The sequence below is a fragment of the Sturnira hondurensis genome, unplaced genomic scaffold (genome assembly GCF_014824575.4).
Source record: "Sturnira hondurensis isolate 20B ecotype Veracruz unplaced genomic scaffold, ASM1482457v3 Scaffold0022017, whole genome shotgun sequence".
In the NCBI taxonomy this organism is placed as follows: domain Eukaryota; kingdom Metazoa; phylum Chordata; class Mammalia; order Chiroptera; family Phyllostomidae; genus Sturnira; species Sturnira hondurensis.
Genome location: NW_028094648.1, coordinates 9611690 through 9627033, shown reverse-complemented (window position 1 = coordinate 9627033; position 15344 = coordinate 9611690). Strand labels below are relative to the sequence as shown.

General features: G+C 40.4%; 1 protein-coding gene across 1 annotated transcript in view; it reads right to left on the bottom strand.

Moving 5' to 3' along the window:
* GABRA4 (gamma-aminobutyric acid type A receptor subunit alpha4) overlaps positions 1–13421 on the bottom strand; it is a 66495-nt gene extending 53074 nt beyond the window's left edge. The window contains exons 1-2 of the mRNA XM_037034228.1: positions 13238–13421; positions 12750–12868 (exon numbers count right to left, since the gene is read on the bottom strand). Of these exons, the coding sequence (XP_036890123.1) occupies positions 12750–12868; positions 13238–13323 (205 nt within the window). The 5' untranslated portion in view covers positions 13324–13421. The remainder of the gene's footprint in view (positions 1–12749; positions 12869–13237) is intronic.
* Positions 13422–15344: the final 1923 nt, after the last annotated feature.

The following is a 15344-nucleotide window of genomic DNA, read 5'->3' as shown; positions in this document are numbered from 1 at the left end:
TTAAAAAATAGCATCTTTGAAAAACAGAGAAAGCATGAGAAGTTAATTGAATTTTTATGGAATGAGCAATGTGGAACAGCAAAAATAGAGTAGTAATAACGTATTAGAGGCAAACTCTCCCAAGCATAGATAAATAATCCAAGAAGCAGGTGATGTGTGTTGAACCTTGGAAGATGGAGATTTTACTCAAAGTGGTTCAAGGGTGGAAGTAATCATTCTGCTAGTTTCTTAAGAACAATTACTAATGTATTAAAAACACTGTTTCACGGTCTGAGTTGGGAGAAGGAGAGATAAGTTACTTAGAACAATTAAAGTTGAGTATGTCCAGACACTTGGACTGTCTGACAAGATTCTTGAAAAATCCAAAATTACTTTGAAGATTGATTTAGGGGAGAGGTTCTTGAACTCTACTGGATCAGAGTCACCTGGTTGCCTTGCGAAAACATAGATTGTGTACCCCCACCCCAGACTTGCTGATCACATAGGTCCATGATGGGGCCTGACTATTTGCCTGTCTCATAGGTTCCTAGGCGATGATGTTAATTTTACTCTAGTTTACAGAGGGTGTGCATTTGTTTTTTAGAATAATATTTACCAAACTGGGCCCTGTATCATAATATGAATACCACAGGTGTTGTATGGGGGTGGGGAAAGCGTAGGAGAGGGAGGAATTAAGCCAATGATATTTTTCCTTACAAATTTACTTCAAGGTGTGTGGGTTAACACTAATTCTTCTTGCAGTACAATGATTCCATTTGTGTTAAAAATTTCAACCTTGGTATTTGTGACATTATTAAGTATTTGCTTTATATGACCTTCAAAATCTTCGAGGTTGAGTGAAACTCTAAAATTGTATGATTGGTAAAGTGATTTCATTCACATGTTCACTCAATAAGCATTCATTGAGTGAGCACTTGCGGTGTGCCAAGTTCCATGCGAGGCCCTGGTGCTAACTGTGGTAAAGGAGACTCCTGAGTTCCCTGCCTCGTGGCATTAACGTGATATTGCAGGAGTCAGAGTACAGTAAAGAAATAAATTAAATGGAAGAATACTGCCATCCGAAAGGGAACAGAGGGGGCTGGTAATTGCGTGAGAGACTGGGAAAGCCACTCTGGATTTTTTAGCCACTCTTCCAAGCAGTGATTTTTAAACTGAGACCTGGGGGATGAGCATACACCATTGAAAGAGCTGAAATAATTACATTCCAGGCACAGAAAACTTCAGGGGAAAATCTCAGAGGCAGAAAATATCTAGTGTGTTCAAGGACCAGAAAAAGGCCAGCAGAGTTGGAGTAAAGCAAGTCAAGAGAATGAAAAGAAATGAAAGCTACGTGGAACAAAAACTAGAGAGAGTGGACAGAGACTCACCCCACATTCTGAAAGTGGCATCTTTTAAGCACCATGTTTATCATATATGTTATAGTGACAGATGTTAAAAGTACCTGGAAAAAAACTTGTAGACATGGCAGTGACAGCTGGGAGACACACAAAGAGGTTGTCATGGGTAGAATCATGGTCCTCCCAAATTTGTACATCGCAGTCCTAACCCCTAGTATCTCCGAAAGTGACCATATTTGGAGTTAGGGTTTTTAAAAACAGAATTAAATTAAAATGAAGTCACTAGGGTGGGCTTCAATGTAATGTGAGTTGTGTCCTTATAAGAAGAGGAGATTAGGACACGGGAACGTACAGAAGAAAGGCCATGCAAAGGTGGGGAAAAGATGCCATCTATAAGCAGAAGACAGAGGACTTACAAGAAACCAAACCTGCTGACACCTTGATTTGGGGCACGGAGCTTGCAGAATTGAAACAAATAAACATGCTGTTGTTTAAGCTACCCAGTCTGTGGTTCTTAGTTATGGCAGCCTGAGCAAATGGATACAGAGGTTAATCGTTGTCCCTGGGTTGTTTCCCCAAGTTTTTTTCTCTCTCACATTTAGCATAACTCTGCCCCTGCATATGGGTTGTGATACAAAGCGAGACTCATATCCCCTAATCATCAAGGGTTTGAGTTAGGAAATTGTATGATCTGAATTATATTTTTCACAAAATCACCCTGGAAGTTATATGGACAACATATTTCAAGGAGTCAAGAATATGAGAAAGGGCCCTGGCTGGTGTAGCTCAGTGGACTGAGCACGGGCCTGCAAACCAGAGGATCGTGGTTCGATTCCCAGTCAGGGCACATGCCTGGGTTGCAGGTCAGTTCCCAGCAGAGGACCCACGAGAGGCAACCATACATTGATATTTCTCTTCCTCTCTCCTTACCTTCCCCCTCTAAAGAGAAAATTTAAATAAAATTTAAAAAGAGAAATGATAAAAATTTTTAAAAAGAATATGAAAAAGGCTCTTAGAAGAGGACATCACACTGGCGCAGTTGAGAAATGACAGTAACCTGGAATAGGGATGGAGCCGACAGGATGGAGGATAGACAGATCAAGGGGTATATTTTGTGTAGAACTGCTCACTGTGAATGGGTTTTCTCCAAAGAGCAAAAAAGAGGTATAATAATTCTGTTTATTGAAGGCCTACAAGCTCTTCCCATATGCTTCTTCATTTAATCTTCTCAACACCAAAGTCAACATTATCATGAGAATTTTACAGATATGGAAACTGAGCTAAAAGAAAGTAAATATTCTATGCCAGAGTCAGAATATAACCCCCTTGTATTGATCTCCAAAGTATGTTCTAGCTTTGCTACCTCAATTATATCATTAAATAATAAATTAGTAATTAATTATGCATATAATTTTATATCTAGTATAATAACATGCCACACCTCCATTTCCTGTTTTGTTCATCCATAGTTTCTGAACTGTGTTCCTGCAGCCCTTTCTATTCCTTTGCTCTTATTATTATTACAGTCTGCTCGAGCCTGTCTTTCTCCTGTTAACAGCAAAGACAAAACTTTAATCCTCTTGAAGTTCCCAACTGTCATAGTGTTTTGCACATACTAGATAGTGAATAGCTCTGTGTTTGATTGCATTCCCAGTATCATCCCAGTAGTGATTTCAAAACCTCCCCAAAGGAAAAATTACTGAGATTCATTTGTTACATAGGCTAAGCTAAAAACATTTCCCGATAAAAGCAGAAACTGCATCTTATTTATATTTATATCCACCCTCAGAACATACCCCAGGCCTGAAATGTAATAGGTTTCCAATAAATCAGTTCTCGATAAATAATGGTTGCTATGCAATTAAGAAAAATTCTTAGAGACACTTGCTCCAACACTACTGTTTAGGATGTTTAAATCAACCTTACTAAGAGCATAATTACATAGAAACCAGATAATTCTGAGCTTGGAAGGACAAGTTTAGGACAAGTGCATATAAAACCATGCTCTGATCATTTTACATACATTCATATAACACCAAAGATGTGTTATACTTTAAAATTCTATGTCTTTGGTAATAGGGAAATGTTTTTTTAATATCAAAATATGATGGGTAGTTTTTAAGGCAACCGAAGTGATCTTTAACAGTCTTTGAAAGAGCCCAAACTACCAAGATCAATTTCAGGGTAATACTCTTATTTTATTATGGATCTAACTTGCTTGGAAAGTAGGAAGGCAATTAACAATGTATCAGATAATTTTCCACTGTTAACTACTTTAGCTGCACAGACCTGGTCAAAGGATATCACTATATAATTTCCTTTCCAATAACACTGTCCAATTTGCTGTCACAGCAGGAGAAAGACTTAAGCTTTTTGGCTGCTGTTGAACCTAGTCAGTCAATGCTTGTTCTCCACATTGCCTCCCCAGGTGTGCACGTGACGAGACATCAGTCGTTTTTCAGCACCTAAATCTATGTAGCCAGCTTCCTCTTACAAAACACTATTGATTGCTCTCCAAAAACCAGGAAACTTAAACTACTTAAGAACTATAGCAGCAGTAACAAGAAATCTTAAGCAAAATTGTTTTTTAAAATCTCTAACTTCATCATTTATAAAATATAGAAATACTAGCCTTCATGCTTATTAAACAAATAACAGATAGCCATTGATATCACCAAAAAAAGCAGAAAACTATAGAGTTTTACTTAGATGATATTACAGATTAGTGTTTCCTATACCCTGTGATCCTTCTAACAGTCCCAGTCAAATTTTTCAAATAAAGAAATTTAATAAACATGAAAAATTAAAAAGCACTAAAATATGGGCAAAAGATGAGGTGCAATTCACAGAAAGAAAAATTTTATAGGCAATAAAGATTTATTTGAAAAGCTGTTCAACCACACTAGAAATTAGAAAAATTGAAATCATTTCAAAATAAAATACCATTTTCAGAATCCTATGGCAAATAGATAGTAGATAGATAGATATGAAGGATTTGTGGATCCTGAATCTCATATTCACTGTAAATGGGAGTTTGAATTTGTAAAACTATCACAGAAAACAGTTTGGCATTATCTCATCAAGTTGAACTCCCACTTACACTAAGATCCAGAAAAATCCATTCCTGGATATATATGCAAAAGAAACTCTTGCACATTTAAAGCAGAAAATTCGAGCCAGAACATTCACATCACTACAGTCTCAGAAACAAGCGAAATGTCTGCTGCCAATAGAGCAAATGAATAAACTGGTTCCTATGCAAGGGGACCGTCACGCAGCAGTCAGAATGAATGATCGAGGGCAACAGGCAACAACGAGAATGACTCTCAGCCATACACAGCGAAGTGGAAAAAGCATCAATGAATGATGTATCATATTCAAAACAATTAATTTTTAAATTAAAATTTATTTTTCAAAACCTAAAGTTGAGGTCAAACAGTATTCAGAGAAAACCTATGAATACATTTGAAAAGGACTCAGGATGTTGGTTACTTGAGGTGGGTGCAACAGAGAAATAGAATGAGGGAAACCATGTACCAGAGTAAAAGTCCTTTCCGAGGTTGTGCTATTTGGTGATCTCACTGATGTGTTTATTACATAATGAGAAATGAAGGAACGAATAGATGAGTGAATAAAATAGGGTTATGTGTGAACCAATCATGAGAATGTGTCGTGAACCAATGAGTATTAATACAAAATGCAATTCTGTGCACTAAGGGTCTTTTTAAAATAAATTTTAAATGCCTGGAGAATGATAAAAATGTAAACTGATGTATTTTTTCATCTAAAGGAAAACTAATCCAGTGAAATGTTATCTAAATATCCACCCCATTACTAATATGTAGATTTTACAGTGCCCATTTCACAAATGCCAAAAGCATTTTGCCTCTTCTTTCCCTAAAGAAAACACAAATATAAAATAGTATTACTATATCTTTCCTGATAAACTGAGAGCATAAGAAAGTAAATTCATGTTCTGGGTCCTACAGTCTCTGTTCTACCCAAGGTGATCATTGTTCCAATTATCCCTTCCCTCCAATCTGATATTAAATTAGCCTTTAACTGATTATTCCCATAGTATACAAACCTATTTACAATATTTCCAATCTTAATATAAAGTCAACCTTCTCTCTTTCCCTTCACTTTCAGTTGAAAACATCTGAAATAAAAACAAAACCCAAATCAAAACATTGTACACATTGCCTCTAACTCTTCCCTTCCCGTTGACTCCATCGTCCATTGTAACCTGGTTTTCATGCTCAGCACCCACTAAAATCCTTTTTTGCCAGTATTGTGAGTTTTTCCCTATCAACATCTTTGTTCCCACAAACTTTAAAAAAAAATCTTATTTCTCCCATGTAAAAAAAAAAGCTCTTTTGATTTTACTTTTCCTTCCATTTATCATCCAGTTTCTTTGCTCTGCTGTACAAATGCTCAGGCAACAAACTTCCATTCCCTCTTGAACCCCCTCAGAACTCATACCCATCAAGCACCACCACAGCTGCTCTTGTCCAAATCACTAATGTTACAGACATTGCTAAATCTCGTGCGCAATTCTAGGTTATCTTTCTTGATGTGTTCAAAGCATAAGATGTCATTGATTAATTCTGTCTCCCTTTTGAAAAAAAATTAACATCCGGTATACACACGCTCTCTGAGGTTTTCTTCCTACCTCAAACATGGCTCCTTCCTAGTTTTCCTGGGACAGAGATGCCTCCTCCATTTTCCCACCTTTTAACTTTGGAGATTTCAGAGCTCAAATATCTGTAAATCCTTCCCACCCTCCTTAATTCCTTGCTAATCCCTTTAGTCTTGTGGCTTTAAATTCCATATATACTGACCTATTCATCATCCCTGCCTTCCAGGCTCATTGCCACTTAATATCTAGTAGGGATCTCAACTTCCACATATCCACATGCAAACTATTCACCCACACCCCTGGTCTGCTTCTGCCACATTCTTCGCAACTTCATTTTTCTAGGTTTTCAAGTCAAAAACTTTGGAGTCAGATTCGACACCTCCCTTTTTCTCACCTCCCACATTCTAGTTGACATCAGTAGACTAGGACTTTAGTTTCTGATATATAACCAGAAACCAACCATTTCTTACAACCTTACACATTTCTCTGCCATCAACTTGGTCAAAATGTTCGTCATCTCTTGCCTAGTTTATTGTGACAGGCTCACTGCATTTGCCCTTGACCCTGACTGTTCTAAATACAGCAACCAAGGTGAGCCTTTAAAAATTAGCCTTGGGTCTTCCCTCTGCTGAAATCCCTCTCATCACGACATGACTCTGAGTCAAAGCAAAGTTCTTACCAGCCTGCAGAGCTTTCCACCACCACATCCTTACACCACACAGATCCCTTCCCACTCCTGAGCCCCGTTAAGGTTCGCTGCATCAGCACTGGCTTCTACACTTACTGTGACTGCACTGAGAGTCTCTTCTAACCAATAACACTACACCCAAATGTGGCTTACATGCTTACCTACTTAGGATCATTGTTCAAATATCACCTTCTCATTCGAAGTCTTCCCTAACTACCCTATTTAAAACTGCAAACCCCTCTCCTGCTTTATATTCTATATTTTATTTCTGCTTCTTAGTTTCTAAAATGCCAGCTCATGAGAGCAGGAAATTGCATCTCCTTTGCTCACTAATGTATCCCCAGTGCTATTCTAGAACAATGCCTAGTACATATTATAAGATTAATGAATATTTGATGAAAACGTAATTAAATGAAATATCTCCATGCAGCCAGGCCTAAGCCTACTTAATATCATAGAAGAATTTGAGAGGTGTATCATCCATCCTTCTTAATATATCCCATTCACTTGAATTCTGCAACTTCATATTCTCCTAGTACCTATATCACCTGCTACTCTTTCTATCTCCTTGATAATTCTACACACATTTTCTGCCTTTCCTGGACTGTTAATGTTCCTCAAGGCTTGGCCCTGGGCTTTTTTCTCTGCTCTTTTCTACATTCTTATCTAGATATCTATTTGCACAGCATTATATGCTGATGACTCTTTTCTATATACCCAGAGAAACCTCTCCTCTGGTATCTACATAACTAACACAACCACTAGGGATGTTACACATGTATCCTAAACTTAACATGTACAAATACAAACTCTGATTTTATCCCCATACTTGCTGCTCCTCCCATGGCTCTAGGTTAAAATAGCACCACTCTCTGCCCAGTTTCTCAAAATAAAAGTTCAGGCATTATTTTTGGTTTCTCCCTTTTCTTTACCAGCCACACACAATCCATACCAATTCTTGTGTCAGTCCAAAATATACCTCACTTTTATCCACTTATAACACATTTACTACATCTACCACCTTATTCAAGCCGCCATTAACGTAATGGAGAGAGCCAACAAAGAGCCTCATTGGTCTCCTTGCTTCCAATATCACCTCACCTCTTTATCTAAGCCATTCTCTATTCGTTAGCCAGAAGGGCCACACTACAATCTGAGAAAGGCATACCATGTCATTCCCTCCACCTAAAAAACTCCTATGGCTTCCAAAACTTCCTATGGCTTTAGTTCTTCACTAAAAGAACAATCTAAGCTCCTTTACAGGATCCTCAAAGGCCTTACCTGGTCTGGCCTCTGCTTCCCACCCCAAAAGCTAGTCCTGTGAGTTGCTTCCCCTACTTTCTGGTGAAGGCACGATGAACTCCCTTCACTGTCTAAATCACACTAATCTATTAACTGCCTTAGGATCTTGGCGCTTTTGTCTCTTTGTTTGTTTTTTCTACGTGAGAACAGCTTTTGCCTATCCTTTTCATGTCCGGTACCTTTAGGTCTCAACTTAAAATACTTCCTTGACTACAGCATCTGAAAGAAATCCTTCACCCTATTTATTCTGTGTGTTAACCTGCTATTGAATTGTCCCACAGCACTACCTCTATTTTGCTCTTTCTTTCTTTGTTATTTGTGTCCCTCTACACTGCTCAGATATTAGCTTCACCAAGGCTTATGTCTGATTCAAAATAATATCTTCACAACCTAACATTGCTCCTGACACATAGTAGTCTCTAAATATCTACTGGTCAACAAATGACTGAATGAGTGAATGAATGAATGACTATGACAAGTCAGAAGAGAATGAAGCTGTACTTTTTTGTTGCCCTGTGGATATGGGGTTTTTTTTCTGTCTCTCTGCATATTTTAAATATATCCTCTGTTGATATTTAATTAATAGAGCTAACATAGGACACATTAATTTTTAGGTTGGGTTATAGATCATTTGAAAACATTGTAAGGTTATTCTCATTTGTATGGAAAACTTATTCCAAATTTACCTAAGTGTACACACTTTTCCATGATGGCTTTCCCACTTTATAATGTTATTAAAGCTTTAAAATGAAAGTTCTCATTTTGCTCCTTTGGGGGAAAATGTAGTTTTGGTTATTTTAATGACCTACTTACCTAGTAACAAGAAAAAATGTTAATGAAAATTTGACTCTTCGCAAACAGAAGGATGGAAGAAAGCCTTAGAATAGGATGTAGCAACATTAGCAGCAGGACCAAGGGTTTACAGACTGAGATGTGAGTTGTGGTCTTATCGTTTACTAGTTCAAGGGTCCTTGGACAATTCATGGGACATTTTCTCTGCCTCCTTTCTAACAGAAATGATGCCTGCCCTGCTTATTTCTTCAGTTTGTTGTAACAAACTTATTAGACATCAGATGTGAAAATATTTTCAAAACTTCAGAAGACTCTGCGAATGTGAAATCCCGCTATGCTAGTGAGCAGCCTTGCAAAATCGACCCTAAGGCATCACTCCCATGTCAGAGAAGCTGTGCAAGGCGATCTAAGACAATCATCTACAGGGGAAGCATGTGCCAAATCACTGCATCAAAAGACCGAGGTGAACCCAATGTTGTGTAACCCTTCAGTAAATGGAAAATGGGAAAGGACTGGCTTCCTGCACTATTTCCTGGCCGCCAGTGCCCCAGCTATGCTCCCTTCAGAAGGCCTGTAACGGCGTTGAAAGTGGGTAAGAGCACAGGGGGAATACTTCTCTGGCTCCTTTGTGGAAGGGTTTACTGGTGTGCCACTTCTAAGCAGGTAGAAGCTACTTCAGGATGCTAGCAGACTGATCTGTCAAAGGCTGAAAGAACTTCGCCCCTTCAGAAGTCCCAATCTAGCTTTTCACACCATGCCTCCTTCCTTCTCTTCTCACCTTTCCCCCTTTTTTTCTCCAATTGGAGAATGTGGGAAACAAGGGAGAGGAGATCCTGGAGGGATGAAAAGAAGAGAACCGTTTCAGTTCCTTTTAGTTCCCCCATTGCAAGCTGTGCTGCTGAGTTAAAAATATGTAATTTAGTTTCTAAATCTATTTCAACCCCTGCCTGGCCTACTGAGCAATCACAAACCATCCAATTCCAATTCAGATCTTTGCTTTTAGCTTTACTTTAAATGGAACATAGCTAAGTTGTATAAACAGATATAAAGTAAATGCTCCACAAAGAGTGAAAGTCGGATTAAAGGAACCAGGAAGTGAATCCATATTTTTAGCACACTGGTCAAAACCTGAATTGTTTTCATTTTATTTTAAAAATGCCAAGCTTTCTGCAAAGCATGAAATGTCAGAGAAGGAAGGGATCAAACTTGTGGCATCCAACAGTCCATGCTAAGAATACATTATCTTATTATTTTCAGTGAATTGTATTTCATTTACAACATCCTGTAAGCAGATCACACATTTTCTGCAGGTGAGAATTACTATTCCTTTCTCACATTTGGAATACTATGCATGTACAGAGGATGACCCACTTCTAAAAAAATGAATCACACTTACCACAAATATTAATGAGCAGAGCCAAAAAGCTGTGCTATAGTAAATTTTTACTGATTAATCAACTGCTAACATGTGAAGCAAGGTGAGTTCAACTTCTTCCCTTAAAGATATAAAAGTACCTCCAGGTGGTAAAGCAGATCACTTGGCAGTGACATGTAAGATGACTAGCAACACCTTTGAGACATTTCAGCAGTACTGCTCCTAACCAACATCCAGTAATGGCTTACAGATTGATTTCACTCCTTTTATTGTCTGTGCAATACTATGGGAGAGGATAGTTGGTAAGAAGGATCCATTTACAGTGGATCCCTTCTTCCTTTTGCACACCTTATATCATAACCAACTGGGCAGATATTATTTTAGCTCTCAACATTTCATGATAAAACCATATAGTTTCCATTAGAAATTTTCACTTTTATTTATGTTCAGATACATTGGTTATTGAATGAATATTTTAAAAATACATAATTTCATACCCGTTACTTTTTTCTTTACTTAAATAAGTTTAAAATCTTTATGAGCAGATAAATCCTCTTTTATTGACATGATATAAATGGGATCACATCACGTGACACATTCTCCACAAAATTAGTTTTGATCTAAAGTGATCATTTCCCAGTCACTTAGGAAAGATTGTGCATTGACACGTGATTCACTTTCCTCAGAAAGCCTCTTTCCACATTTGCATAAAGCCAATGGGGGGGTGCTGAGCATCCTACCCCAGGAGAGGCGATGTGAAAAGAACCAGGAGAATCTTTCATCCTTTATCACTGACAACACACAAAGATTGAATTAATACTCTCAATGGCTCCCCATAACCTTCTCAAAAAAATCCAGGGAAGAGTGGTTTGGATCTGAAGACCTGGCCTGATTCCAGCCTATTGCTTTTCATGTGCTGGGTCCCTGAATACGTCTCTTTCCCTTTCCAGTCCTCAGTGTCTTTGTTAAAAGAGAACAAAACTTAGACTCCAAAGAACCATCCAGTTCTACTTTACTCTATTTTTTCTTCAACAGATTTTGTAACCCGGGACTACACTCCTTCTAAATCATGTCTAATTCTGTCCTATGTCTCAGAAATGTTCTGCTCTCTTTTACATTCTCCATTTTCCTATCATCATATCTCCTACACATCCTCAGTAGGAAGCTTACATTTCTCCATGCTTGTAATACATATTATGTGATACCCATCTGATATCCTCCCAATGTGCCTGGGCTTGTCTTTGAAATATGCAACCTGAACTGGGTTCACATCCTGCCCATGCGACTTACTGTGAACTTGGACCACTTACTTAATTCCCCAGACCTCAATCTCCTCATCTGTAAATTGGGGATAGTGATAGCTTTCTCTCAAGGATGTTGTGAGGGTTGAACAGTAACGCCTACAAAATTCCGATATATGTGGAAATTTAAATAAATACATATAAGACTAGTTGCCATTGTTTACTAGAATATAAAAGCTCCTTGGAGACAAACCCTATATCTTCAACTCATTTCCTGAGAGATAGCAAGCTCAGTATAATGGAAAAAACAGGGACTCGCCTGTCACAAAACCAGGGCCCACACTTCCGGGGGAGTCACTTGCCTTCTCTGAGGTTACAAATTGTTACTTGAGATTTCTTTGAACCTAGTGCCTAGCACAATGCCTGCCATTATGTAAGCAAAGGGAATATGAATATAAAAAGAGCAGTGGTACTGTTATGGAGTCACTTCTAGCAGACCTTTTATAAATGCAGAATCCCTCACAAGTAACACCTGCTTGACTGTGGTGGGTAGGGTAATAATATGGGTGTAAAGATTTATAGTTTTAATTTGCACATTTTACCTAAAATGTCATTTGGTGAGCTTGAGTACAATATTGTTATGTTACAGAATTACATGCTTATAATCTTTTAGTAAAACACTTTTTAATTAAAAAAGGGGGTGTTTATTTGTGTTGGACCCTGTATTTATTGAAGGAAGAAACACTTCTGACTGCAAAGTCTTAGGAAGGAAGCAACTGTCCCCTCCCCAAATAAATTAAAAATTCATTCCACTTTAGGAGAGAAGAGGAAAGGACTGGGTTCTCTAGCAGAGCAGGCAGCTTTGTGCCCCAGATTCCTGCCCTAGGTAGAACAAGGCCGAGGATTTGGCTGGGGGACTGACACCACGTGACAGAAAAGGAACATCGCTCAGCTGTTTCAAATGCAGCCTCTTCTGAGTGAAATGGCCAGGTTAAGGGAAACCCCATTCTCAGGGCACAAGAAAGGTAGCAGGGCAGCTGAGCCCCGAGTTTCCATTTTTGACGGTTCCCTTCCAACCTCCCCCACCCAGCAGTCAAGTACCGGGAGGTAATTAATGTGGGGGAGAGGCGAAGCTTCTGAGGGGGCAGGGACCTGGGAAAGTGTGGTTGGGGGCGGTCTTCTGTCAGAGGTCTAATCCGAAGAGAGGAGGGAGGGAGGGGTAAAAAGAGGGTGGGATGGAAAGGGGGAGAAAGAGAGAGACTGATTTTTCATTTTACACGCGAGGCATACCTAGTGATATTCCCACAGACAGACAGACAGGCAGACCGAGAGAGGGACAGACAGGACACACTTCAGCGTTTGAAATCGTTCATACCCCCAAATCCAGGACGCAGCCTGTTGTCATAACCATCGAGTAAACTGTCCAGGATGCGGGTAAAATTTTCCGGGCATAATTTATCCTCATTTTGGTTCTGTCCTGGGGATTCGTTTAAACTGCAAATGAAAAAAAAAAAAAAAAGCCAAGGGAAAGGGATTATTTTAAGAACCAGAGAACAGGTGGAAACATTGTCTTCTAGGGAAAGAGTCGCTTGCCCCAAGCCGAGGGATGCAGAGCTGAGGGATGAGGGAGAGAAAGGGTCAGGAAAGACCACCCGGTGCACACAAACCCCAACATCCAAGCTCTCTTGCACCCTTCGGCTCTCCGTGTTTACGTGGTCACCGAAAAGCCTGGCTCTGGCCCCTGACCTTACAGAAAAGACAGGAGGGTCCGGTTTGCCCTGGGAGGGGTGGGCGGCCAAAGGGGGCCAGGAGCGGGCCACTTCTCCACCATCCCCTTGCCCCCCAGGACCCCAGAGAACTCACCAAGCCTCCAGGCACAGGATGTGCAGGAGGGCGAAACTGACCCCGAAGGACGTCGCGATCGCGGGTACCTTCTTGGCAGAAACCATCTTTGCAACATGCCATACTTTAAGCCTGATCAGTTTTCCAGGGTCTCCAGATGCCCTGAGCAGGGTGTCAGGCGAGGGCAGAGGCTCTCCACTGCGTGCGCACACGCGCTCACACTAGCCCGCGCTCAGCCAGCCTGAGCTGCGGTGGGCGCGTGTGTGCACGCGGGCCAGGGGGAGGCGGAACCTGCCTTTCCTCGCCCCCTCCTTTCCTCGCTGAGCTCCCAATGTGGATGGAGAGCTTTGTATACAGCTCAACACCCTTTCGTGCCTGCACCCTGAAGCTCCCGGGGTTGAGAGCGGTGTGCTTGCAACGAAAAGCTGAGCAAGTTCTTCCCGACCTTTTAACTCTGGGTAGCAAGATCAGGGTCTCCCGCCCCTCCTCGGGGCCGCGGCGCCCCCACCCCAAGCGCGTCCCGACCCACAGCACTGCTTAGCTTTCACTTCTGCCTCTAGGTGCCCCTCCCTCCCGCTGGGATTTGGATCCAACCAATGAAGCCCCTCCCTCCTAAGGTTTTTCGAGGACCTGTTTGCGCCCCTTTCCATAGCTGGAGGCGGAGAAAGGGCGGAATGACAGGGATAGCGAGGCGAGGGGGTGGGAGACCGTGGTAGGGAGAAGGGATTAAGTCTGGACAGACAGCAACCTTTGAAACTCTCCTCTTTCGCTGGAGGCGAGAAAAACAAGATTCTTCCTGATTAAAGGGGTTGCAACTCACTAGGAGGACTCGCAAACTGTTAGGAAGTGGACGCGGTTCCCAAGCTGTTGCGGTGAAAACACCGAATTTCTTTATTATACCCACCCCCACCTGGCAAAGACAGGACCTCCGCTGGGCTACTCCACCCTCTCCTGAAAAGAAGGGAAGAAAGAGTTGGGGCAAAATCACCACGTCTGCTCAATCACTTTTACTTTTTGTGACACTCAACAGACAGAATTGAATTCCAGAGGTTTACTGCTTGGGGTGGAGGGATGGCTGGAGAGAGAGGAGAGATCACGAAAAACAAAATGCTGAGAAAGAGAAGGAGAGAAGAGAGGCAGGGAGGGAGGGGAAAAGAAAGAGTACGCTTATAAAGGTGTTAAATTTATTCCTGTAACTTTTCTTTAAAATTAACACAAGTCTTTGGTTGCTTTTTCCATAGCATTTGAATTGGGTCCATGTACACTACTCCCAAAGATCATTATGTTAAGCTAGCCGCATTTTATAAATTTATCATAAAGATTTATATCTGATTTGATGGGAATGCAAATAATACAGATCGCCCTACTCCTAAAATGTTAGGATGGACACTTCAGAGTCCACAATGACTATGAAATTCCTTGAAAATGAACACAAAATGTTGTGTGGGGGGGAGTGTGCATATTTGTATGTGTGGTACTGTTCACAGCTTTCATTAGAGTTTCAAAGGCCACGGACAACTATAGTAGAGAATAAAGTTAATAAAAAAGATGACACATACAGCCCTGGCCAGTGTGGCTGGGTTCGAGTGCCATCCCATATATCAAAATGTTGAGGGTTCAATTCCTCGTAGGAATCCATGCCTGGGTTGCAGCTGACGTCCCAGTTAGGGTGTGAGCAAGAGGTAACCAATCAATGTTTCTCTCCCTTCCTTTCTCCCTCCCTTCACTTCTCTCTAAAATCCAAAAGCATATCTTTGAGTGAATATTTTTAAAAATACATAGAAAAGCAAACCAGTGAATAAACATTTGTGACCAATGTGTGATGTCTCTATCCCATTTGATAACCTTCTCCATTGTCAGTTTCTATACATTATTATGTTGACCTTGAGTCTCCTTTGAGGGTATTCATTATCAATTTATCAAATGACCAAATAGCTTGGCCCACAAAAATTTTGTGTGGTAATAAAATGAATAATTTTAAAGCATTCAACCTGTTCTTTCTTTTCCTTATTTTTTTCTGGTAAATATGGAACCAATTTTAACCATTTGAAAAGGGTTATGAAGTCCCCTGGCTGGTGTGGCTCAGTGGAGCGAGCACTGGCCTACAAACCAAAGCATTGCCAGTTCA